This window comes from Achroia grisella, unplaced genomic scaffold (assembly GCF_030625045.1).
Source record: "Achroia grisella isolate CSIRO2021 unplaced genomic scaffold, CSIRO_AGI_Agris_v1 utg1062, whole genome shotgun sequence".
Lineage (NCBI taxonomy): Eukaryota > Metazoa > Arthropoda > Insecta > Lepidoptera > Pyralidae > Achroia > Achroia grisella.
In genome coordinates this window covers 4,836,664-4,861,267 of record NW_026712566.1, presented here as the reverse complement: position 1 = coordinate 4,861,267, position 24,604 = coordinate 4,836,664, and the positions used below count along the sequence as shown (strand labels likewise).

Sequence of the window (24,604 nt, the reverse complement as noted above, 5' to 3'; positions counted from 1 at the left end):
GTAAATCATTTGAAATACTTACATTTTGTTTGTTTAACCATTCATTACAGTGTAAAAATGACGGCCCGTCCCACCACAGACGATTGTCCTTAAGCGCATCTATATAAAGACCCCTCGACACTAGGTCCGCTGGATTATTATTACCGTCTATATGTAACCATAACAAATCACCTGTTAATTCGTTTATCTCTATTACTCGGTTCTGTACAAAAGGTTTTAATAAATGCGGAGACATACGTAACCAACCCATCACGATTGTCGAGTCAGTCCAGAAGTAACTGCAATTAATTTGTAATCTAAGTGAATTAATTATTTTTTTATATAATCGTGCACCTATTAAAGCGGCGCAGAGTTCTAATTTTGGAATAGTAATTATTTTTAAAGGAGCAACTTTACTTTTGGCGCATAATAATTTAACTGAAACTACTGAATCCCTATTTATTGTCCGTATGTATGCACAAGCCCCGTATGCATCTTGTGACGCATCACAAAAAATATGTAACTCTGTACGGCAAGCGTGAGTACATCTTACAAATCGCGGGATTTTTATCTTATGTAAGTGTTGTTGTATAGAATTTATAAATTTAAAAAATAGTTTTGTGACGTCACTAGAAACAGGATCGTCCCAATCGATTTTACATAGCCACAACTTTTGTAAAATAATTTTAGCCACTATTATTGCGGGAGCTAGGAGACCCAGAGGATCGTATATTTGAGATATAACCGACAATATCTTTCGTTTACTTAACGGTTCAGCAGATGTATTCCTCATCTCCAGTTTGGTCGTGAAATGTAGTTCATCGCTTTTATTATACCACCCTAAACCGAGTGTTTTACTTTGCGCATGTTCACCTATTGCCAGCTCCTTTGAAGAAAACGTAGCCGTGACGTCATAGTTAAACGTCCATTTACGCAAAGGGTAACAATAACTTTCAAGTATACGCGACGTCTTTGCACAAATATTTAATAACGTTTCAGGGTTGTCATGACCTGTAATTAGGTCATCCACGTAAAAATCGTCATTAATAACGAGCGCGACATTTTCATCATTACATTCTTTAGCAACTTGTTTTAAACAGCGTATACTGAGATATGGCGCTGACGCGGTGCCATATGTCACTGTGTTTAACTGATAAATACCTACAGGATCTGATGGATTTTCTCGCCAGAGTATAAGTTGTAAATGACGCTGATCCGAATGAATTAATGTTTGTCGAAACATTTTTTCAATATCAGCGCACGCTACGAACTGATACTGCCTAAAACGTAATAGGATTGACAATATATCGTTTTGAAGACTGGCTCCTGTATATTGAATGTCGTTTAATGACTTATTTGTTGTCGTAACGCAACTAGCATCAAACACAACTCGTAATTTAGTTGTGGTACTATCCTCACGGAATACCCCGTGATGTGGAAGAAAATAATGTGGCCAACTGTACTTTTTAATTAGGGACATATGACCAAGTTCGCGATATTCCCGCATAAAATCACTGTACATTACTTTATAACGTGGCATACGCTCTAATCTGCGTTCTAAAGAAATAAATCGTTTATAAGCTGTCGTGTATGAGTCACCTAATAAATCAGCTGATTCCTTTAACGGTATACGAACAGAAAATCTACCATCACATTCGCGTTTTGTTGTGTTGGCAAATATTTCTTCACACTTACGGTCGTCAAAAGTTAGAATATTCCCTACATGAGGAATCTCCTCTATTTCCCAAAATTTCCTTAGTTCCAAATCGTTTAAATTCTGTGTAAAATTACACAAAACATTGTTATTATAATGCGGATTATTACAATTAATAGGACCGGATATCAACCATCCCAATTGCGAATTTTGTAAATAAGGACCGCATTTTAATTTAATTTTATTATCGATTAATAATTCCCAAAATATCTCCGCGCCTATTAATAAATCGATTTCGGAGGGTGTATAATAAGTCGGATCGGCCAGTTGAATATTATTCGGAATCGATATGCAACCAACGTCGATACTCACAGACGGTAAGTTTGAAGTGATGCAAGGTAAAACATAACATTTAATATTCGTATAATAATCGTTTAATATAGATCGTATAGTTAAATCGCATAATTTATTAGAGTGTGAGACCGATTGTCCTACACCTAATATTTGAATAGTGGACTGTATAAAATTCGTATAATTTAATCGTTTACATAACGCTTCGGACATAAAACAATGTTGACTGCCGTTGTCTAAGAGAGCGCGAACCGTGTGTAGTCTGTTATTACTATCGAGTACTTCGACTTGTGCAGTAGATAGCAAAACCGGTCGCGCGGTCAGGTGAGCCCGTGACGTACTTGTGAAGTTGTTATCGCTGCTATGTATATCTATAGGTAGCGATGAATGCAACACAGTAGATGTTGTATGGTGCGTATTATTTACTGCGGAGAGCTCATTATTACTCGGCAACGATTCGCCGTTAGAGTGCACATCGGTGTGCAACAAACTATTATGTTTGCGTTTACATTGCTGGCAAGGGCCAAAGAAACAATCACTGACCGAGTGTCCAGCACGCAAGCAATTACAACAAAGATTGTTATCGTTTACTAATTTAATGCGATCTTTGACAGGTAGATTTAAAAACATACTACATAAGTACAATGCATGATTTGAATTGCACAAAATACAAGATCGTATACGTTTAATAGGCTTACTTTTATTAGCTAAATAACTATGTGTGTGTGTTTGTAACCTTTGAATTTTACTGTCGTGAACATATTTATTATTTAATTTAGTGACATTAGTATTTTTATTCGAATTATTTGCGTTTATCATTTCTAATAGATCTGCACGGTTTTTAAGAAAAGTTAACAAATCATCCAGTTTTAATTTACGTTTATTGCAGTCATCATTACGTATATTAGAAATAAGAGAACCTTTGTAATTCTCCCACTCGCGTTCGGTACAAGGATCGAGTTTTGATACTATTAAGTACATTATAAGTGTATCCCATGATTCGGTCGGCTCATCTAACGTCTTTAAAGCGCGTAAATTACGTAATATGCAATCTATTAATTTTCTGATTTGCGAAGGCGACTCTTTATTAATAGATGGCATAGAAAATAAAGACTTAACATGGTTGTGTACTAAAAGTCGATCATTTTGAAATCGATTAAGAAGCAATTCCCACGCATGTGTGTAATTTTCAGCTGTGAATTCTAATGCACTGATCACCTGCAATGCACTACCGCTGAGTGACGACCGCAGGTAATGGAATTTTTGTATAGGATCCAAATCAGTACGTTTATGAATCATAGTACAGTAGGAATTTTTGAATTCTAGCCACTGATCATAAAATCCTTCAAAGGATACTAATTTTAGGTCGGGTAATTTTATTTGGGAGCCTTCTCGGTTACGATGTAAATGAGAATCACAACTATGACTATCATCAACAACTAAAGACTTAGCTACCGCAATGCATCCATAATACTGTTCATCAAAATTCTCACGATATGTTATTTGATTAGAAAGATCATCATCATCTGTTAATTGTTCGATTTTACTTTGAATGTCATCAAAATCTTTATATACCGATTCTAATGTGGATATCCTTAAGTTTAATTCTATTTTAAGAGTTTTATCTAAAGGAATATTATCGAATTTGGATATATATTTTTCAAATGATGTTAATCTAGCCTTTAAAATACCTCTTTGTTTGTTAAGGTTCGAAATACTAGCAGTTTTAAATTCAAAATTACCGTTACTTTTTTTGGATGGCGATCTACTACCACCCTGAATTTCAGACGAAACACGCATTTTTAAAGTGTCACCTTTATCTTTATCACTCATTTCGGAAAGTAAATGGAAAATAAAGCGTACTTACAATCGTTTAAGATCACCCCGACCTTTGAACCCTGACTCGGTAATAGCACTGTGACCGCTTTTGCAACTGGAATTTCACACAAATAACACAGTATTAACACAAATAGAATAGTCCTGTAGGAGAGGAATGGAACGAATAGGCCTGACCGTATAATCTGAGCTGATTCTTCTTCTCGATATCGTCTTCTTGATACACACCGGCGATCGACTTCCGTGGTATCTTGAAGAATTATTGTAGTCGATTTTATTATTTCTTGATATCTTGAAGTATTATTCCGGCGAAGAAGGTCCAAATGATTGAAATGACCCTTCCTTTCCTCTCGGTATCGTTTATTATTTTTATATTTTATAATTTTTGTTACAATGGTACAAAATGATGTTGCGTTTATTTGAATTGTGTCGAAGTGAAGCCGTTTGTTGCCAACATCACGCCGTTAACTTTATTTGCGCCCAGTCGTCAATAGATGGCGCGAACAACACCGATAGAAACAAAATTAACATTACTACGCACCCAACGGCAACTACGGCCGGTGGCGGACACCGGCATCGATACTTACCGCTTCACTAATAATCATCCCCCATTCTAAGTTTAATGTGCATCTGTCTGTATTTCATAATAGTTTTTATATTATATCTATTAAACACAGTCCACTAGTTTCTTTGGCTATCCAGGACTATACAAACACCTTCGAATGTATAATATTAGCATGGATGTAGTAGGCTTTTACTTTAACATCAAAAATTGTATAAATGTTGTAAATCAAGTGATAATAGGGTTGTAACATTAATAATGCGATTGTCATAAGAAAAAATAAAGAGATTTTAGAGTCGCCAAAATGCACGTGACACGTCTGGTGTTTTAGTCGTTTATAATCACAAGGGCCGTACGTCTGTTTGCCAATCGGTCGGTATAATTGTAAAGATGATCGGTAGAAATAGGGTTTATTTTTGTTCAATAACACCACACATTATAGAACGTAAAAAATAATATATTTTGTACTTTATCATTTGACAAATTGTTGAAACTGGTTCCTTTGTAGTGGACCTCCTCCGCCACTACCCGAGTAGTGTTTGCGCGTGGTGGCAGCGCCACACCCAGTCGGCCCGGACCCGTCGCCCCCCGCCCCCCTCCAGCGCCCCACCCCCGCCCCCCTGCACCCCCCCGCCCCCCGCACCGCCGCACACCACGTAGTCCACGTCGCTCTCCGATTCCATGTGCGACATCTGCAGACACGTACCACAATGTTAACACTAGTATGGACAAAAAGTAGATACATTCGTAATTATGATGATGGCATAGTATCATTTTACCATTTAAGAATACTTATTTGTTTAATAAAAACATAATTTCATATCAATCATAATCTTAACTAGTTTGTTACTTTTTCACGCAAAAACTACTAAACGGATTTTGATGAAATTTTACAGTAATATAATTTATGCATCAGAATGACACAGGCTATATTTTTTATTGAAATTTAATGCGACTACATAGAAATACTGGTGCACTGAAATTAACACAGATGCTATTAGGATGGGTGGATTAGTCTTCGTTTCCAAGATAGCCTATGCTGTGAGTCGGGGACTTGGAGAGGCCGTTTAAACATCTTTTAAATTTCACAGTATACTATACCACTGAACAGCTAATTGTAAACACAGGATCCTTACCTCCACAATGACTCCGCCGTACGCTTGTATGTATCTGCTCAGTAGAGTTTTGTCGAACTCCTTCGCTTCCACGTCGTCCGCGAACGCGAACGTGAACCCGTCGAAGAAGTTGGGCAGCGCGCCGCGCGGGGCCGCCCCCGCCCCCGCCTCCCCCGCCTCCCCCGCCGCGGGGGGCGAGCCGGGCCACGTGCCGTCACTGTCCGCCCCCTGCTCCTCCTCCGTCTCCCCGCCCTCCTCAGAAGTGGCCGTAGGGGAGGTGCGGGGGCTATTGGATTTACTTTTCTGAGCTTTCTTCTGTTGCAGCACCCTCTCAATTTCGTCGTCAGTGTCATCGTCATCTACAACCGAATCAATACTGATTTACTTTCTAATATTCTGGTGAGAGAGAGATCGAATTCACGTCTTTTTGGGAAAGAAGGGGGAAGTAGTGTATTTTGATTTACGAGGGAACTTGCAGAGATGGTCCCCATGGGGTCTACTGCTAAAATGGGTTGCAGTGCACTCGTATCGATCTCGCGACTCCGGTATATAGTATTGGATGGAGGACATCTTGGAATTTTTGCCGAGTGGAAGTCTCAAAGTATTCGCTTATTTTTTTCGTCGTGGAGGGGGGTTTACGACTTTATCTTTTTTCTTCGAGTGAATGTGAATGAAAGTGGGGAGCGGGTCTATGAGGATTTCGTCCGTGTAAAAAAAAAGTGTGTCAGGTGAATGCGTGCGGCTGCGACCTGGTGTGGCGGCGGGCGGCGCTGCCGGCAGCCAGGCGGCGTCCCCGGGCGGCGGCGGCGCGCGGCGCCTGTGCGGCTCCGACGCGAACCAGCGCCACGGCAGCGCGCGGCCCGCGCGGGACATCGCCTCCAACCACTCGCCCGTCGCCGCCGGGGCGCGCGCCCCCCGCGCCCCCTGCGCCCGCACCTCGCGCAGCTTGGGCGTGTCCGGGAACGCGCACCTGCGACGTACGCCCGACGCTGTACACGAGCCGTAACCGAAGTCGTTATAGTTTCGTTCGCCACCCCAGAAAGGGGAGAGTGCGACAAAGGTCAAGAGTATAGCGACACGGTTTCTACACGTGCCACTGTCCACTTCCTAGAATCTTTATCACAGGGCACGTGTAACATTAGAAACGCAGCTGCGCGACCTTCGAACCGCTGCACCACAACAGCGCAGTTGCGGCTGTGCTGCAACTGCGCTGTATTAAAAAAAAAATGTATCGCCCATTGTTTTTGAATAAAAGGCCAGTGATGTCCAAACGTTTATAACCTACTTTGTTGAGAACCTAGGAGTTTGCAATGATACAGTCGAGAGACAGAATATAAGTGTTTTTCTTGTAAAAATATTCGAGCCTTATATACCATTTTATACGTGTCGCTCTTAAGCGCAGCTGCAGGTAACGACGACTCGAAGGTCGCACAGCTGCGCTTCTAATGTTACACGTGCCCTCACCGTGCGATAAGAATTCTAGGAAGTGGACAGTGGCACATGTAGAAGCTGTTACTACAAGAAAATGCGTGCTCTTCAGCGCGCATTCCTTTTAGATTCGATCAGTGTAACCGAGACGTTAGAATGGCCGTCGGCTGGTGACGATGGCACGTACACGAGGTGGGTGGCGGCGGGCCCCGGGCCGGCCGCGCTGGCTGTACGTACACGAGGTGGGTGGCGGCGGGCCCCGGGCCGGCCGCGCTGGCTGTACGTACACGAGGTGGGTGGCGGCGGGCCCCGGGCCGGCCGCGCTGGCTGTACGTACACGAGGTGGGTGGCGGCGGGCCCCGGGCCGGCCGCGCTGGCTGTACGTACACGAGGTGGGTGGCGGCGGGCCCCGGGCCGGCCGCGCTGGCTGTACGTACACGAGGTGGGTGGCGGCGGGCCCCGGGCCGGCCGCGCTGGCTGTACGTACACGAGGTGGGTGGCGGCGGGCCCCGGGCCGGCCGCGCTGGCTGTACGTACACGAGGTGGGTGGCGGCGGGCCCCGGGCCGGCCGCGCTGGCTGTACGTACACGAGGTGGGTGGCGGCGGGCCCCGGGCCGGCCGCGCTGGCTGTACGTACACGAGGTGGGTGGCGGCGGGCCCCGGGCCGGCCGCGCTGGCTGTACGTACACGAGGTGGGTGGCGGCGGGCCCCGGGCCGGCCGCGCTGGCTGTACGTACACGAGGTGGGTGGCGGCGGGCCCCGGGCCGGCCGCGCTGGCTGTACGTACACGAGGTGGGTGGCGGCGGGCCCCGGGCCGGCCGCGCTGGCTGTACGTACACGAGGTGGGTGGCGGCGGGCCCCGGGCCGGCCGCGCTGGCTGTACGTACACGAGGTGGGTGGCGGCGGGCCCCGGGCCGGCCGCGCTGGCTGTACGTACACGAGGTGGGTGGCGGCGGGCCCCGGGCCGGCCGCGCTGGCTGTACGTACACGAGGTGGGTGGCGGCGGGCCCCGGGCCGGCCGCGCTGGCTGTACGTACACGAGGTGGGTGGCGGCGGGCCCCGGGCCGGCCGCGCTGGCTGTACGTACACGAGGTGGGTGGCGGCGGGCCCCGGGCCGGCCGCGCTGGCTGTACGTACACGAGGTGGGTGGCGGCGGGCCCCGGGCCGGCCGCGCTGGCTGTACGTACACGAGGTGGGTGGCGGCGGGCCCCGGGCCGGCCGCGCTGGCTGTACGTACACGAGGTGGGTGGCGGCGGGCCCCCAGGCGGGCAGCACCCGGGCCCCGAGGGCGGCGGCGGCTCGCTGCAGTAGTCCGCGCCGCGGATGCACGTATCCGCTGAACACCACGCCCGCCCCCGCCAGCGGCGCGCCCGCTACACCACAATAAATATATTATGTTCTAATGATTACTTAAGACACCCCGATAACTCTGTTACTAGACCGTCAGTCCTACGACAAGAAATTAATTTAAGTAAAAAAAAATGTTCTGTAATATAAACTATTCACAAACTTCAAGAGCGAAATATGAAGTCAATATTAATACATGTATATGTTGAATATTTAACGATATTTTAGTGGAATGTTTCAATTCTTGTCGGAATACTTTTTTATAGCACAGGGGACAAACAAGCTTGTGGCTCACTTGAGCAACTCAAGAGGAATTGCAAGTGCGTTATCAGCGTTTTAAAAAGGAATAAGCTTTTTTCTAGACGGTTTCAATATCGTATCGATACAGAAATACCACTGCGGGTGATTCCACAATATTTGTATAGTAATCGTTCGTTGTGTATTATTTTTCATAAATGACAGATATGATATACGATAATGATATAGGATAATCCGGCTCGAAGGACCAGTTTGTACTTTTTTGACTCGTAAATAAAATGAGTAGTGGACTGTAAATTATTATATTTAATACGAGGAGTTATAATATTACAAGGAACATTATCTAATTAATAAGGTACGCGTGCGGTGACGTCGTAGGCGCAAGGCAAAGTGAAAGGTGTCCCGGCCTAGCGGCTGTCAATAGCTCATGTTCGATAGCGCTCGAACAGATGTAGCGAAAATTCAATAGAAAAAGCTCGTAAAAGTTGGTCACTACACACTTTCGAATTTAGCATATAATGAGAGGCCTAGTGGTTTATACCTCTACAAGTCAAAGAAGCTGATTTTGTGAGAATTTCATTCCAATTCTGCATAAATATTTACATACCATTATTTGAAAATTTAATATTTACACTTATCAATTTAATCTCCAAGATTAAAAAATAGTCTTAATTTATCTTAATAATATTATAAACGGGAAAGTTTGTGAGTATGGGTATTTGATACTCTTTCACGCAAAACTACTGAACGGATTTTGATGAAACTACCATATACCATTCAAATTAACAGTTGTCTGTTGCATGTCAGAAATTACTAAACGTGCGGAAGTAAATTTAAGATTTAAAAATACCACAACGAATGTACTACATTTTATGCAATAAAATTTCATTTATGCATCTGAATAACACATAGGCTATTTTTTATTGAAATTTGACGCAGGTGAAACCGCGGGCACAGCTACCTACCTAGCCCAAGTATATGATAAAATAACATTGGCCAATACCCAGTATAAATTAATAAAAAATATGAATACTTACCATTGTTATCTTTAGTCGACGGTCTGTGTTTATCAGAGGCATCTGTTTCTCTTCTCTTAGCAGATGAATTATCTCTACCTGTCTTATGATGTGTCGTTGTATTAGATTCATCATCGTCATGTTTTCTTTTCTTCGTCTCACGTTTACTGTGACTAGACTCTTTCTCTTTACTGCGATGCGCATCCTGTATATTTCTTTTACTATTTTCATTTGCATCACTATCATTCTTATTATGTTTCTTGTCACCATCTCTCAAATTAGTTTTGGTTGAACTTTCTCCACTATCTCTAACATTAGGTTTACTTGCATCTTTTTCTTTCTTTTCATGTCGGTGTCGTTCTACAACTTGGTCTATTTTAGTGTGCGGTTTGTCTTCATCGGTGTACATGAGAATGTCTCTGTCTCGACTGGCGCCAGGTGAGTCATTGGCGGCATTTTGTTTTTTAGAACTATTCTTAATTATAGGTGACTTCACTATCTTTGAGGAATCTGATATATTTTTTAATATTTGTGAGGTAGCTTTTCTTATTTGTGCACCTGGAAATAAACAATATTATACTAATCGTTTCGTCTCGCTTCCAACGGTCGCAGGTTTGATCCCTCGCAAGACATAAACATTTGTATTTAGTACATACGATACACATACTTCATTACACGATGCGACAGTGCCTCAGCTATTTGCTACTTAGTCTGACTCATTGTCTTGATTAAAAGAATTGACATATTAATACAGTCGAAATATTGTTGATAAATCAAGAAAATCACTTATATTTAATTTCTAGGGATAACATTTCCTTTTATATATTTATATAAAAGACAATTTTTGTATATCAGTGTCTCGTTTTTACTCTATATTAGTTATATATCAAAGCAAATATTTATTTATATGCATTTGAGTAAAATGACAATGGTAGCGACCTGTGTCGGTGTTGGGCTGCGAGGAGGCCGCGAACAGCTGCCCGGGGCGGTACTCGTCTTCAGAGGAGGAGGAGGGGCTCGCGGGGGCGGCGGGGGCGGAGGGGGCGGCGGGGGAGGGGGCGGCGGGGGCACCCTCCGGCTCGTACACGTGCACGAACGTCAGCCCGTACTGTGCACGTTAACGTGTCGATTAATGACTAATTAATTTGACTGAATCGTCATCCTATCATTGTTCACTGCTCTGACAGAATGTACCGTTTTTTAGAACTACATAATCTATTGATGTATGGCGCGACCTTTACAGTTTCACCAAAGAGGAGAAGGGGGTTGTTAGTAATGTGGATAAACAAACCCATAGCTAGCAATGTACCATGTCAGGTTGTCCAATGCGATGCGATTCCCCTGACAACTATCACGATTAATTCGTGATGTATTTGCTACGATAGGGCTAACTGACCTGACCTCATAGTCATCTTATAATCCACCGTTGGTGTCCGGCAAAGAATATCGTTAGCGCAGGCAATAGTGTCATTATCATCCATTATAAAATAAATAAAAAGCTTCACCAAAGGAAATATCTCCTTTGGAAAGTTTACACTCTTTCCCGAGAGGATAATATCGCTCCTAAGAATATCCTTCAATTCTTGTCCCTGACGGGTCTAGGTAGCGAACTTTGAAAAAGGGCGAGCACAATAGATCTATGTAGGTCGCAGTGCTACAGGTGCTACAAACATCTGACAATAGCCCAAACAACCCAATAAAAAAAAACTCCAAAGGACTGGTGACACTTCTAACTGGACGTAGGACTTATGGAGAGACTAAAAACTAACTGACTGACAGTCTGCATCTCGACGCGGGCCGACGTAAGTTAGATCCCTATATGGAACTAGACAAGGGATCGATCGAAGGATCAGAGTATACTGTTAGTGCGTTTACTGTTCACCGTCTTGTGAAAGGAATGTGCATTTTCTTTTAGTATTTTCTTACTCAGGAAAGTGCGAGTTCAACCTTTTCGTGCTAACCAGTCGGGCCTGAGCGATCGGAAGGTGAAGAGACAGCGTGGAATACCTTGCAGTGCTTGTTGTAGGGCTGCGAGCAGACGACCCGCACGCGGTCCCAGCGCTGGGCGGCGGCGGCCGCGAGGTGGTCGGCTGTGAAGCTCCGCACGCGGCCGGCGCCGGGATCCCGCCGGGACTCAGCGGGCGATAGGAACACGCAGCTCGGCACCAACACCTAACCACATTATGACCATCACTCCTAACAATATTATGGGACACAGTTACCTAAATACATCAAAATAATAATTGCATTTAATAATGTCTAGTAAGACAAATCCAATATTGTGTACTAAGCACTGCCGTGTCTAAACTGTGTCACCCCACCTTACATTTTCCTATTGTCATTTAGTATATAAGATCAATATTTTTATGTACATATTGGCAGTCTATTATCATGTATAATATACATCGTCTCAACCAACAACATCGTATTATTATCCCACAACAAATATCCTTCAATTGTTGTCCTTACGAGCCTTGATAGCGCACTCTAAAATAAAGGGTGAGCACAATACAGCTATGCAGGTTGTGTTTCGCTTCAGAGCTAATTGGCCCAAATCCTTTAATTAAAACAAATGATACTATTATAAAATATACATGGCAGAAAGTCTCATTGCCTATTTGTTTATTACGCGACTTAGACCTAAAAGCCGGTGGTCTAGTAATTTAGCATACCAGCATACTTCAGATAGAGGGGTTCAATTCCATGTATGGAATACAAATGTTTGTATTCATGAATTTGATTACAGGTATTGCTCTGGGTGTTTTCTATATATATTCTGTTATGTTTTCTATGTATTTACTAAAAAATATATTTAACTTTTTCTATTATTTGCCCAGCACCCATTAGACAAGCTCTGCTTAACTTGCTCGACTAGAGGGCATTGTATGCATTGTTCAGGATTAATATCATTATTTTGATACTGGTTGACTCGAAAAACTTTGTATGAGTTGTCTACTTGGAACAGAATCAGTGAATGATTTTTGTTATGGATGTTAATGGAATGATGCATCCATCTGCACTAATGGGTTATGAGGTCAGGTCAGTTAGCATATTGGGACAATTTCACCAGGAATTTATCATGATGGTTTCCAGGGGAACCGAGTGAAGGTCAACGTGACATGGTTCATTGCTAGTAATGGGCTCATGAGTCCACATTACTAACAATCGCCTTTCCCCCCCAGTGAATGATTTATCTGCTCCGAGTAGGCACTAATATGTTTCTAATAAATATTACACAATCTATATATCATAATAATATTAGTGTTACCAGGACAAAGAATATTTTTGTGATATACAGGGATTGTCCCCATAGAATATACTTTCTTGTTTCTTGTGTTAAATTAGAAAAAAAATAAGACTCACTTGGAATGGTTCGTTGGGCGTCTCAGATCTACCGACCAAGACTTCCACTAATGCTGCATGATGTGCCCCTATGTGTATTGCTGATATCTATGTGACAATATTAAACAATACAATCTTAGAAGTCATGAACAATCCAAAAAGTAAATATTTATATAATTTTATAAAAAAATAATTAAAAAAGATAATTTTAAAAAGTAAGTTTATTTTATTTTTTTATTTTTTTTAAATCTACTTTGGGTTCTAACATTAAGCATTAGAATACAGATTCCATTTTCTATAATTATTTATAACTATTTGTGCCCGCGACATCGTTCGCGTGGATTTTAAGATTATTTTTCTAAAATAAAAGTAGCCTAAGTTACTTTTTAGTACATCAGCTACCTGCCAACAAAAGTCCCGTCAAAATCAGTCCAGCCATTTCAGAAATTAGCTGGAATAAACAGACAGACAGACAAAAATTGTAAAAAATATTATTTACATATATTCATATGCATGTAGTAAAAAACGGTTATTTCAATATTACTGTTGGCGACCGACCGCCAAACTCTTTTGATATTTTTATTATTTTTAAATTTATATTTTTGAAGAGTTTTTTTTTATATGTCATGTTATTTGATATACTTCAATTTATTTTATTATTCTATCATTGTCTTTCATATAGTTCACAATTGTACATATTAATATATTATTATTCCAAACTACGTGTTTTCATCATTCATATATTTTGGTCCTTTCGTCGCCGTAATACTGAAATTTCATACTTTTGGTTGTTTTCGCTACCGTAAGTTGAAATTTATCGACCTAAATTATTTTCCAAATTTTCATTTTCATATTGCATTACATTCTATCTTCTATCATTTCTATTTTCCGTCATAATTTTTCATTGTTTAACATGGTGGAAACACGTAGCAAAACCAATTCAGTTGCGAACCTAATGGCTGTAGAAGTCGGACGGCCGTATTACGATCACTCCGAACAATCGCGCCGCGTATGGCCGGCTTCTACAACCACAGTTGAGGATGTTTCGGCATCATTGGCTAGAACAGTTGCACATACGGCGGACGCCTCCATTTCGGTACAAGCATCTTCTTGCTGTACCAAGCGTTCTAGCGACACCACTAGCTCATGTCGAGTCGATGCCGATATACCTCTCTCTCATAAGACAAAAAGCTGTTACAGAAACGAGCGATCGCGATCTTCGCGGTCGTCTGCGACTCTCCGCGCTCAGAAGCTCGCCGTCGAAGCAGAACTCCTGCGATGCAGAGTGGCACGGCAACGTGAACTCGTACGTCTACAGGCAGAACGCGAGCAGAAAATAGCTCGTTTGGAGTTCGAGGCTGAGCAGAGAGAGTTGGAAGCGAAGCTCGCCGCACTGGATGCCAAAGATAAGTCTGCACATCGTAGTTCTCGTCCTTCTATTCGCGATACTAAAAAACGTACTGCGACATGGGTTTCGGAACACAATGCAACCATGACCATGGTAACGCATGTGAACATACCTGGTAAGGAACCGACTGTCACCTTGGATGATTTCCAAGGCACCCCATTACAGCCGGCCATCCTTTCCAACACGGTCCCGTCACATGTACCACATGTCAACCATGCAAACGAACTGAAACCTACACGTATCATTGAAGATGATAACTGCGCAACCTTAGTGCGACTTCCGGCAGTTGAGCTTCCACTAGCGAACCCGGCACCACAGCTTACTCCCAAAATCAGTAGTAGTTCTAACTACTCAAAAAAGCCCAACCAGAATAGTTACGAGACAATTAAACGTAATTATTCCACAGCCGAAAACTTAACACGTTTATACAACGCTTTTCGGGGACCGGCGTACGAGATCGTGGCGTCACTCCTGCGGACCTCCCGAGAGCCTTGGGTCGTCATGAGCGCACTGGAGCAGGCATACGTCCGATCACAATATATCACCACCCACGTGATCGGGAAGTTACGCAAAACCCCTGAGTTAAGTTCTCCTGAATCACGTAATTTTCAATCTGTGACAAAAATAAAGTTGCTATCTCAACTTTCATTACTAAATGAAAACAAGCAACTACTTTATAATGTTGTACAAGATTACCTTATTAAGTCTCACAGTACTATCAGACCAACCCATGAGCTTTGCCACAAAGATAGCATGCATTGGACAAAATACTTATATTTCAATGCCTTAAAACTATATGACCCATATGGCTTATTAAAGCTAATTGTCATTTCGAGTTGTATTGTATTGCAGAAAATGTGTGAAATAAGTATTTACAGGGACTCTTCTAAGATATCTCATAATTATAATTTTGAGAACAAAGAGAACTGGTTCACTCGATCACAGAGTGCCACCAACATTCCGCGTGCCAGTATAATTCCGCGTTGGTTACAAATTATACAAGCATTGGTTACAAATTACAAACCTGCGTTGCTTATGACTTATGACTATGGTTTTGACTGTACCTCCCTTGTAAGTACTGAGGTACGCATCGCACTACAACAACCACATTTTATACCTCAATTGAGATGGTTGGCTGGCGCACTATTCCTTTTAGTACCATCACTTTTTGGGTTGACTGAAAACGCCAGCAACACAGAGGAGACCGCGCTAGGATTAAAACCGGAACTAGTGGGGTTGTTCTCCTGCGTCCCCTTACCCGATCCTCCATGGCTCCGCGTTCTCCAAGGTGTAGGTCTATTTCGGCTTAAATTGTCTCGGCCAATAGCCCTAAATTCTAAATTGTTTTTAGATGGCACCACATTTCCCTCACGACTTTGTGCAAGAGACGTCACAGAAGCCGAGAAGATGCTGCTTCAACGAGCTGGAATAGACACCTATCCTGAAGAGCTGAAAGCCGTAGCCCGTGCCCAGCAACAGTTAAATTACAACACGCACCAGTACTGGAGGAAAGCGGGCTATCACAAGTAAATTATTACAAATACACCATTACTCACACTGCACTGCCCTTAGTCTACGCAGTAACCAGTGTCAACGTGTGACACAATTATACAGCGCCGACGATGGAAAGGCGGGTTTATCAAGCCAAAGACCAGCGACCTAGCCCTACAGCTTGATCACAGCAAAAGGCAACACACGTATAACTCAGTTACGTTGATGCTATTGCTATCACCGTACATCAACATTACCTCAGTACGAGACCAGAGGAGGTTGTTGCGACTGGCTGGTACACGACCAAACAAGGGTGTTGCGCCCGGCTGGCTGACTTAGCTGACTTCTGGGCACGGTAGCCGCACAAATACTTGCCGATATCTCGCCCAAGAGGACTACACAAAGTGACGTCGTCGACTGCAATAGAGGGCGATGTGGTGCTTATAGCTAGGTTAATTTTAATTACAATAGAAGCGCGGCCGGTCACCACCGGTAGTTAGTGTTCCACTGGGGGCCCGGTTTGTTGGCGACCGACCGCCGAACTCTTTTGATATTTTTATTATTTTTAAATTTATATTTTTGAAGAGTTCTTTTTTATATGTCATGTTATTTGATATACTTCAATTTATTTTATTATTCTATCATTGTCTTTCATATAGTTCACAATTGTACATATTAATATATTATTATTCCAAACTACGTGTTTTCATCATTTAGACACCCATACAGTCCACCGATCCGTTATAATTACAAACACTCTAATTTTATTTATATGTATAGATGATAACATTTATTAAAATAAAAACTAAAAGATTTGGTGGCATTAATTTTAAAATCATTACATAGTATAAAACAAAGTCACTGATGCTGTCTGTCCATCCCTATGTATGCTTCAATCTTTAAAGCTACACAACATATTTTGAAACAGTTTTTCTTAATAGATAGAGTGATTCTACACACACAACGGCCTAGATGAGAGGCCAATTGCGGAAAATGGAGTATATATATAATACATGTACACCCAAACGAAGCCGTGGAGGGTAGTTAGTAATTGAAAAATTTCAATGAAGAATGTTGGTCTAAATGTAAATTTCTGTGTTAATTTTGGAATGACTACTTAAAGTGATCGTAATTTGAGTCCTTCCAACAACAACAGTAATCTTATGGCTAAGTATATTGGTTTACTTTTAGTTCTCCTTCTTTGACATCATTCATGGTATGCTGGTGTTTTGATTTCTTTTTTATTACCTTATGATTCCTCATTACAATACTCCTTCTATTATATGGAAGTCAAACCTGAACAGCTCGAACAAGCTGCAGCACTACAGAACATGAAGATTCCCATTTGCCACACAGCCATCTCTTCTTGTCTACTTCCCAGCTGAGTAGGTTTGAAGCCTGGTTGTCCTATAATTAATATAAAATTTACCATTACGAATTCACATAGCTAATTCGTCATACTTGTGAACGGGTGCTGCTTGTGGGGACTGGTCTGTTTAGGTTGCTAACACTGATTTGATTTTTTGTTTTTTGCAAAAGTATATGCTGGTGGTCACTCTATTCTCCCAAATTTGAATTTAAATGAATCTGTATTATTGTAAATGAATATGAGCTGAGTTTCTAGTCAGTTCTTCTCATCTCAAAGTGGAGTAAGAACTATATGAACTCGACCATAGGTATTCTTGCCTCACCTTCTGGTAACAAACAGCTTGTTTTGTAATATGTATTTGAGTTTGATGTGGATAGGTAGATATGGCAATATAATGACTGGTCATAGACGTATGACATCTTAGTTATCAGGAATGACAACGCATGAGTGTGTGACGTCCTTGGTGCAGTTCTTGTCAGTAAGTTTGTTATTCCCTTTAATGATAAGATAAAAATTGTTGTTGCGTATGACATCTAGTTTTAGTGTACATCATACTGACTATCCAATGAAGGCTATCCAGTGACAGATTGAGTTTATTTGAATAAAGATTATTTCTATTTCTATTTCTAGATAAATTATATTTTGTTTGTTTATTGCATTAGTTTTCATTTAAACCTTACCGGATCTTCACTACTGAAACTCACGACATAGTCAATTTTCACTCGCGGCATGTTTTTTCCTTTTTATATTTTTCCTAAATATTACTGAGGTAGTACTGTGTGCAGATATATGTTTATAGTTAATTTAAAATTATAATTAGTTCGCATTACTTTCGTAATTATTTTAAACAAATCAAAATAATAACATAACCTAAAAATAAACTTGTATCAGACAGTTCAATGTCAATGTCAATATGACATTTCGAAACGTATTCGTAGTATGGCAGTATGGACACAATTCTCTTTACCTTTCCTTTAAAGGATAAACACAAACAAAAAAAATAGTCAGGAATAATAATGACTTTAATCTATTTTGAGTTCCTATTTTGTTTCTTAGGTTCTTCTATTTGGAGTAACAAGAAACCGGAAGAATTAGCTCGCCTAATAACTGTACTGCCAATGAAACATAAAAGAATAGCAATTTCAGACAGATGCTATAATAGAAATAAAGTAGTAGATTAAAAATAGTTGTGTATCATATAATAAAATATATTAGCGTATAGCGTCAGCACAGGCAGGAATATTTCACAGTCATCCACAAAAAAAATTGATTACAATAGTACACTATCCACTTTTACAATTACACACAGTCATTATTTTTTTAGGTAGTGAGGAAAAAATGAGACTACGCAATAATAATAAAAAATAAACTTTTGATTTTTGGCAAATAAATGTTTACAATGTTTTACAAGTTGAATAAAAATAATAAATGAATAAATATTTTGGACAAAGAGAAGTAGACTCCGCAACACTATGGTACACAGATGGTGCACGTACCAGACTTTTGAGTTTATGATCTGGAACAGTTTCTTTCAGTCTTTGGATGTCTTTTATGAACTGAATGACGTTAGGTTGCGAGGGCTTCATTCTCTTCGTGCATCTAATACTTATAGTTTACATAAACGCATCAACACAACTACCATAGCATTTATTAAATGCATTATGACTATGTAATTGCTTTTAATTAAGTATTTTAAGTATCTACTTGTTCTATAAACGTTATCGAATACTCGAATACCCAAATCGAAGTTGATTGAATTTGGAAAATTTACAATTGTCAAAAATATCACTCAGTTCCAACTTATATAGATTGCTTTACTGCATCTGCTTTTCGAGGCTGCTCTCCACGTTAGCGAAATAGAAATAATAATTTAACAAAATCCTATTAAAAGTTAGCCACCATTTTTAAAGCATGTAAGACAAATCTAGTTAGATTCTACCGTATTATTCACAATCTAAGAACGCACAAAAAACGCATTACAGCTTTCATTTCCACCGTGACCAGTAAGACACGATGAATGATAAAGTTTTCACAGGTTTATATACTGGTTCCGTTACAATTCTTAATCTCTGATAATTCTGTATTTATGCACCCTGATGATAACCGGCTCCTTCAGGGTATTGTTCTTGGGCGCGTTTCTTTTATGGACAGGTCGTCGGCGGTAGGTGTATCCACCGTTGGGATTGGGCCGCGCGTACAATATCGTCTCCGGGGTTAGAAACCCCTCATCTCTTTCTGGGAGAGGTGTGGCATAAATCTGATGGTTCATTGAAGACGCGTAAACGTGCTGGTGAGGTGGTGGTAAAGGTTTGTTGGCTGGCGCTCGGTGATGCTTGTACAGGGGCATTCTGAGCGGCGCTGGGGATAAGATGTGGAGGACAGGTAGCGGCGAATGCAGCGGGATGGCAGCGAACGCGATGGGCTCGTACTCGTCGGCGAATTCGCTCGCGTACACGCCGAACGGGCTGCTGCGACGCTGGATTGCCACGCTCAGATGTTCGCCGTGCGACCACGCGCTGATGATCAGTAGCAGCAATGGAGTCTGTAACGGTTACATTTTAGTACAATAAAAAGTTAGATATATTCCGAATATATCACGGAAAAAATATTCATGTGTGTTTGCAAAGACTTCCGCTTTCCGCCTTGTTTCAATGAGTAACCGTAGTAGTTTCTTAATTACATAACACTCAATCTATTCTCCCAAATTTAAATTTAAAAATGAATCGGTATTATTGTAAACATGTACAACATTTATTTGAAAAGAATACGAGCTGAGTTTCTTGTCAGTTCTTCTCATCTTAAATCATTCCGAATTGACGCTAGATTTGACATATCATAAGAGTCTGTAATAGACCTACATGAATAAAGATATTTTCAATTTGAATTTGTACTATTCCTAAATGTCCGTAGTTCGTGATAGGATAGTTATTCAATAGGATGTAATGGAAAGAATGGCATGTTAATGAACAGCAACACTCCTGATATGTGGCTCATTATAATAATGAAACGTGGGCAGAGGAAGGCCGAAAAAGAGATGGATGGACTATGTGAAAGATGGAATGAATGGAACAGCGAACAAGGATGAATGGAGGACATTACGCCGACCATAAATGAGATAAGGAAGAAGCAGATGATATAATAACGAAACGTGATTATAGTCAGAGGGCTGATAGTTAATAGACAAAAATAAAAAAAGGAAGTCGAAACCATTCCTCGCAATATTCACGCAATTGTATTAAAAACAATCGAGTGTTCATATATGGTTTCTACTTCTATATAGACTATTAACTACTACATATACAATGCAAAGAATATTATATTAATTGCCTTTTTTTTAAAAAGCGTTATTACTTTAAACTGTTAAAGATTGCAATTGCAAACAAAATTTGTATCATATATTCGAAACTTGTATTTAAAAGTGCAATAAATATTGCACCACACCTTTTCTTCAGAAATGGCCTATCTTTCCAATTCCACGCTTCCATTGCATCTCACAAGAGTTGAATAGACTATATCACTAGCTAATATGAGTGTATAACAATATTGGGACTCACAAGTGATTCCATGTCGGTGTCCGCGCGGCGCGTGGTTGTCGGAGCGACTGGCTGCCTGATGGTGGCGGGTGGTGGTCAACGGTGGCGCGTGGTGGCGCTCGACACACCTCAGCGGGCTGGTAATGCTGTGTCCGAAGACATGGCACGCGACTTCCGCCCCTGCATTGCCTGTCGCATTAGCTTCCGATAGTTCGATATTTATTCGTTAATATCATCACAGTGAAAAAAATTTGTGGTTCGCATTCCGCTTGGCAATTATCAATTAATGTTGGAGTTGCTAAAAATCATGTATGCCTGTTTAATCGCAGTCACGATCAGAATAAATAAGGTGACAACAACTAAATAAGTTTGCAAGACTGTAAGGCACACGAATACAACTTTACGTCTATACCTAGTTTAATTGACTGCAATCTAGACTAAATTAATATATCAACAAGAAAATCACTATCTATTGTTAAAATAATAATCAAAAGAAATAAAAAAAAATAATAATTAATACTCACAAAATACAAAATGATTCAGTGCTTTCTTATTTTTAACATGAATTATGAAAATAAAATATTATAAACAGATAAATAAATGTAAAAATATTAAATAATAATAATCAATGAAAAATATTTTTTTTCTTTGGTTTTGCCTATTATGCCACTAAATAAAATATTTTTTAAATTATATAAAACAAGAGTTAGCCACAGACTAAAGAATATTACACATTATTAGTCTATGAACGTAATAAGCTTTCGGGAGGTTATTAAATAATAATAAATAATAATCTGAGGACAATTCACACAGCGCCATCTAGACCCAAGTTAAGCTAACTAAATCTTGTGTTATGGGTACTAGACAACTGATACAAATATATAAATAATTTTTTTTCGTAAATACATATTATACATAGAAAACACCCAGACGGATACAAACAATCATACTCATGAATACAAATGTTTGTGCCGTGCGAGGAATCGAACCCATCGGATATTACAACCATCGGATAGTAAAGCGGTATGCTAAACCACTAGACCACCAAGGCTGTCTTATATTGTTTACTTTCTAGTTGTAATTAATTGCATCCCCTGAAAATTAGTAAAATAAACTTCGTAAGTCAGTCAGGCTGAGTGAACGGTTTGGTTTTGGTAAGTTTCTTAGAACCGGTCCAGCGCATTCAACGCGTTATGGTCTGATGGATATCATTCCAAATGATCCTAGTGTTGTCACAATATATAACAGGATGTGTCTCAGACAAATCCTTTATCCTTAATCTATACATCTATACATATAAATAAAATTGGACTGTATGTATTTAATATTGAAATAACCGTTTTTTGCTACATGCATATGAATAAAAAATGCGGTACATACACCAAAATAACATTTTTTACAATTTTTGTCTGTCTGTCTGTTTGTTCCAGCTAATCTCTGAAATGGCTGGACCGATTTTAACGGGACTTTTATTGGCAGGTAGCTGATGTAATAAGTAGTAACTTGGATTACTTTAAAGTTAAATTCCACGCAGACGAAGTCGCGAGTACAGCTAGTAATGTCAGTAAGGATGTTTGTGAATGTAATTGTTATGGATGAAAGTAGGGATGTTTGCTCCGCTGTCACGCAAAAACTACTGAACCGATCATTATCAAATTTTGTGCACATGTTCTTGCAGGAATTAGAATTAACATAGGATACTTTTTATTAAAAAAAAAAACAATTATTTTTGATTCAAAGCGAGCGAAGCCGCGGGTAAAAGCTAGTGTAAAATATTTCCAAAAACTGTACAGTACAAACATTGAATGACATTAAGGTAATAGTGTTTATTAATGAAGTTAATGATTGCTGTGTGCAGGCGTGCATGTTATCGTGCGCCGCGCCGTTGTCACCCACGCATGCATATACATATAGTCCGGTGCAGTGCGGAAACTCACAATGCATATGCCGTGCATCATTTACTATGCACAACATATACCTACGCATACCCACTCTAATGAATATACAGTATTTACATTTTACATTTCATTTTCTGTTGATAATAACCCCTAATATTAACAGGTAACAGAAGATACTAGAATTAAAGACAAACTTGCTGTCCCCAAGTATCGTTTAGACAAAGTCAATAGGTCTTTTATAATAATAATAATAATAATAATAATAATGTATTTATTATGAGGCTTACTTGCTCACTTTGTTAGTATTACCACAGATAACATAATTACAGATTTCTTATAATTAATGTTACGTACGTACCGACACAAAAAACACACACAAAAATAAAATACAAATAATATCAAAAATTAATATTAACATAAATTAAAATAAAATATAAATTAAAATACATTCACATATAAATGTAAAAACAATATACAAATCACCATTCCATTGGAAATAGTACAGCAGTATTTATGGGAATAGGTATAAAAATTTACAATAACTTTTTGTTCTACGATACTAAAGGATATATTGGAATTACCCTTAAATAAATTCCAAATATCTGTTTAATCATATTTATTGAGCAAAGCCTATTACTCACTAAACGATTACTTGAATGACGAGCGTGCATGGCAATAGTTGTTCATGCACGGGATTTTCATTCAATGTTAGACATAGACATCTATATAACTACTATACATTATAAATAAACTGGCTTTTAAAAGAAAAAGTAATTCAATTGAGTTTTTTGCCATTTCTTCTCAATTTAATGTATATATATATATATATATAACTGGACGGTATAAATCCTAATCTAATAAAAAAAAATGATTTTCATAAGCGGCTAAAATCTTCTATTTGATTTGAAAATTTTTATACCACTTACTTCTACAAGACGATTTGTATAATTTTGTATGTGCAAACTAAGCTCCAAATTTTAAATAATTATTTACACAGTAAAGTGTTTAATGACAACATTCACAGAATATATAGATATAGAAATAATATTTATTGAAATAAACTTAATATAAGCACTTTTGAATAGTCTCATTTTGTTTTCTTCGGAACGCAGACTCATTACAAGAAGAATGAGCAAGAAACTTGCGTGTTGCTCTTTTCTATTTGTTTAATATTTATTGTAACCTACAATCAACAACTCCAATTCACATAATGTGGTGTTATAACAAGCTAGAGTGTTTATTTATTAGTGAGATAAGTAATCGGATATATTACATTTCAACACCAATATCGATAACTTTAATGACTGCAATATCGTGATATGCTAGCAACTGATTCTGTTTATATTATGAACTAGCTGTACTCGCGACTTCGTCCGCGTCGAATTTAACATTATTTTTCTGGACTTTTTGGCGGGAAGTCAAATAGAGCGGCTGTTTTAAATATTTTTCCTTTATTTTATATTTTATTTATATTCAATAATTTGTATATATAGGTACAACTAACATAATTTGTAGTTAATTACAGTCCCAAAATGGGAAGTAAGCGCAAAAAGCGCAAATCCGATGATAATTGCTCCCCAGAAAATTCCAGGGATGTCGACAGTCCAGATTCTGACTCCTCAATGGATGAGGATAAGTATAAATTTTTAAAATTGATAATTACTGTCGCTAATATCCTGAGGATGGAGGAAATTTTGAATATATAGTTATTTATGAAAGTACCGATACGAGGCCTTTAGGCGACAGAGACCTTATGTCCCTTGGCGCCTGTCTTAAGCGCCAAAGCAAGGGTATAAAACGTTTCAAGAGAATTAATAAATATAAAGTTGGAGCCATTTTTGAAAGACCAGGTTTAGCCAACATAGCATTAAATAACACCAAAGTACATTATCTTTCTAAAATAAAAGTAACCTAAGTTACTCCTTATTATATCAGCTACCTGCCAAAACAAACAGACAGACAGACAAAAATTGTAAAAAATGTTATTTTGGTATATGTACCGTATTTATATTCATAT

The 24,604-nt window shown here is 39.7% G+C and overlaps 2 protein-coding genes across 2 annotated transcripts; both read right to left on the bottom strand.

Annotated features, from left to right (window-relative positions):
- Window positions 1-4,906: 4,906 nt before the first annotated feature.
- Window positions 4,907-18,037, bottom strand: LOC131854782 (DNA repair protein XRCC1). Its single transcript, XM_059205938.1, is given in 12 exon segments — window positions 4,907-5,074; window positions 5,519-5,552; window positions 5,591-5,709; window positions 5,711-5,856; window positions 6,247-6,467; window positions 8,163-8,298; window positions 9,568-10,104; window positions 10,486-10,654; window positions 11,554-11,718; window positions 12,910-12,996; window positions 17,084-17,194; window positions 17,837-18,037. Coding segments are annotated over 12 exon segments (1,944 nt in total). The 5' UTR covers window positions 17,888-18,037.
- A 1,181-nt stretch (window positions 18,038-19,218) lies between these two features.
- On the bottom strand, window positions 19,219-20,722 carry LOC131854775 (uncharacterized). Its single transcript, XM_059205926.1, has 2 exons — window positions 20,711-20,722; window positions 19,219-19,698 (listed from the first exon to the last, which is right to left on the bottom strand). Exons 1-2 carry the CDS (start codon window positions 20,720-20,722, stop codon window positions 19,219-19,221), a joined length of 492 nt encoding a protein of 163 aa, XP_059061909.1.
- Between the last annotated feature and the right edge of the window lie 3,882 nt (window positions 20,723-24,604).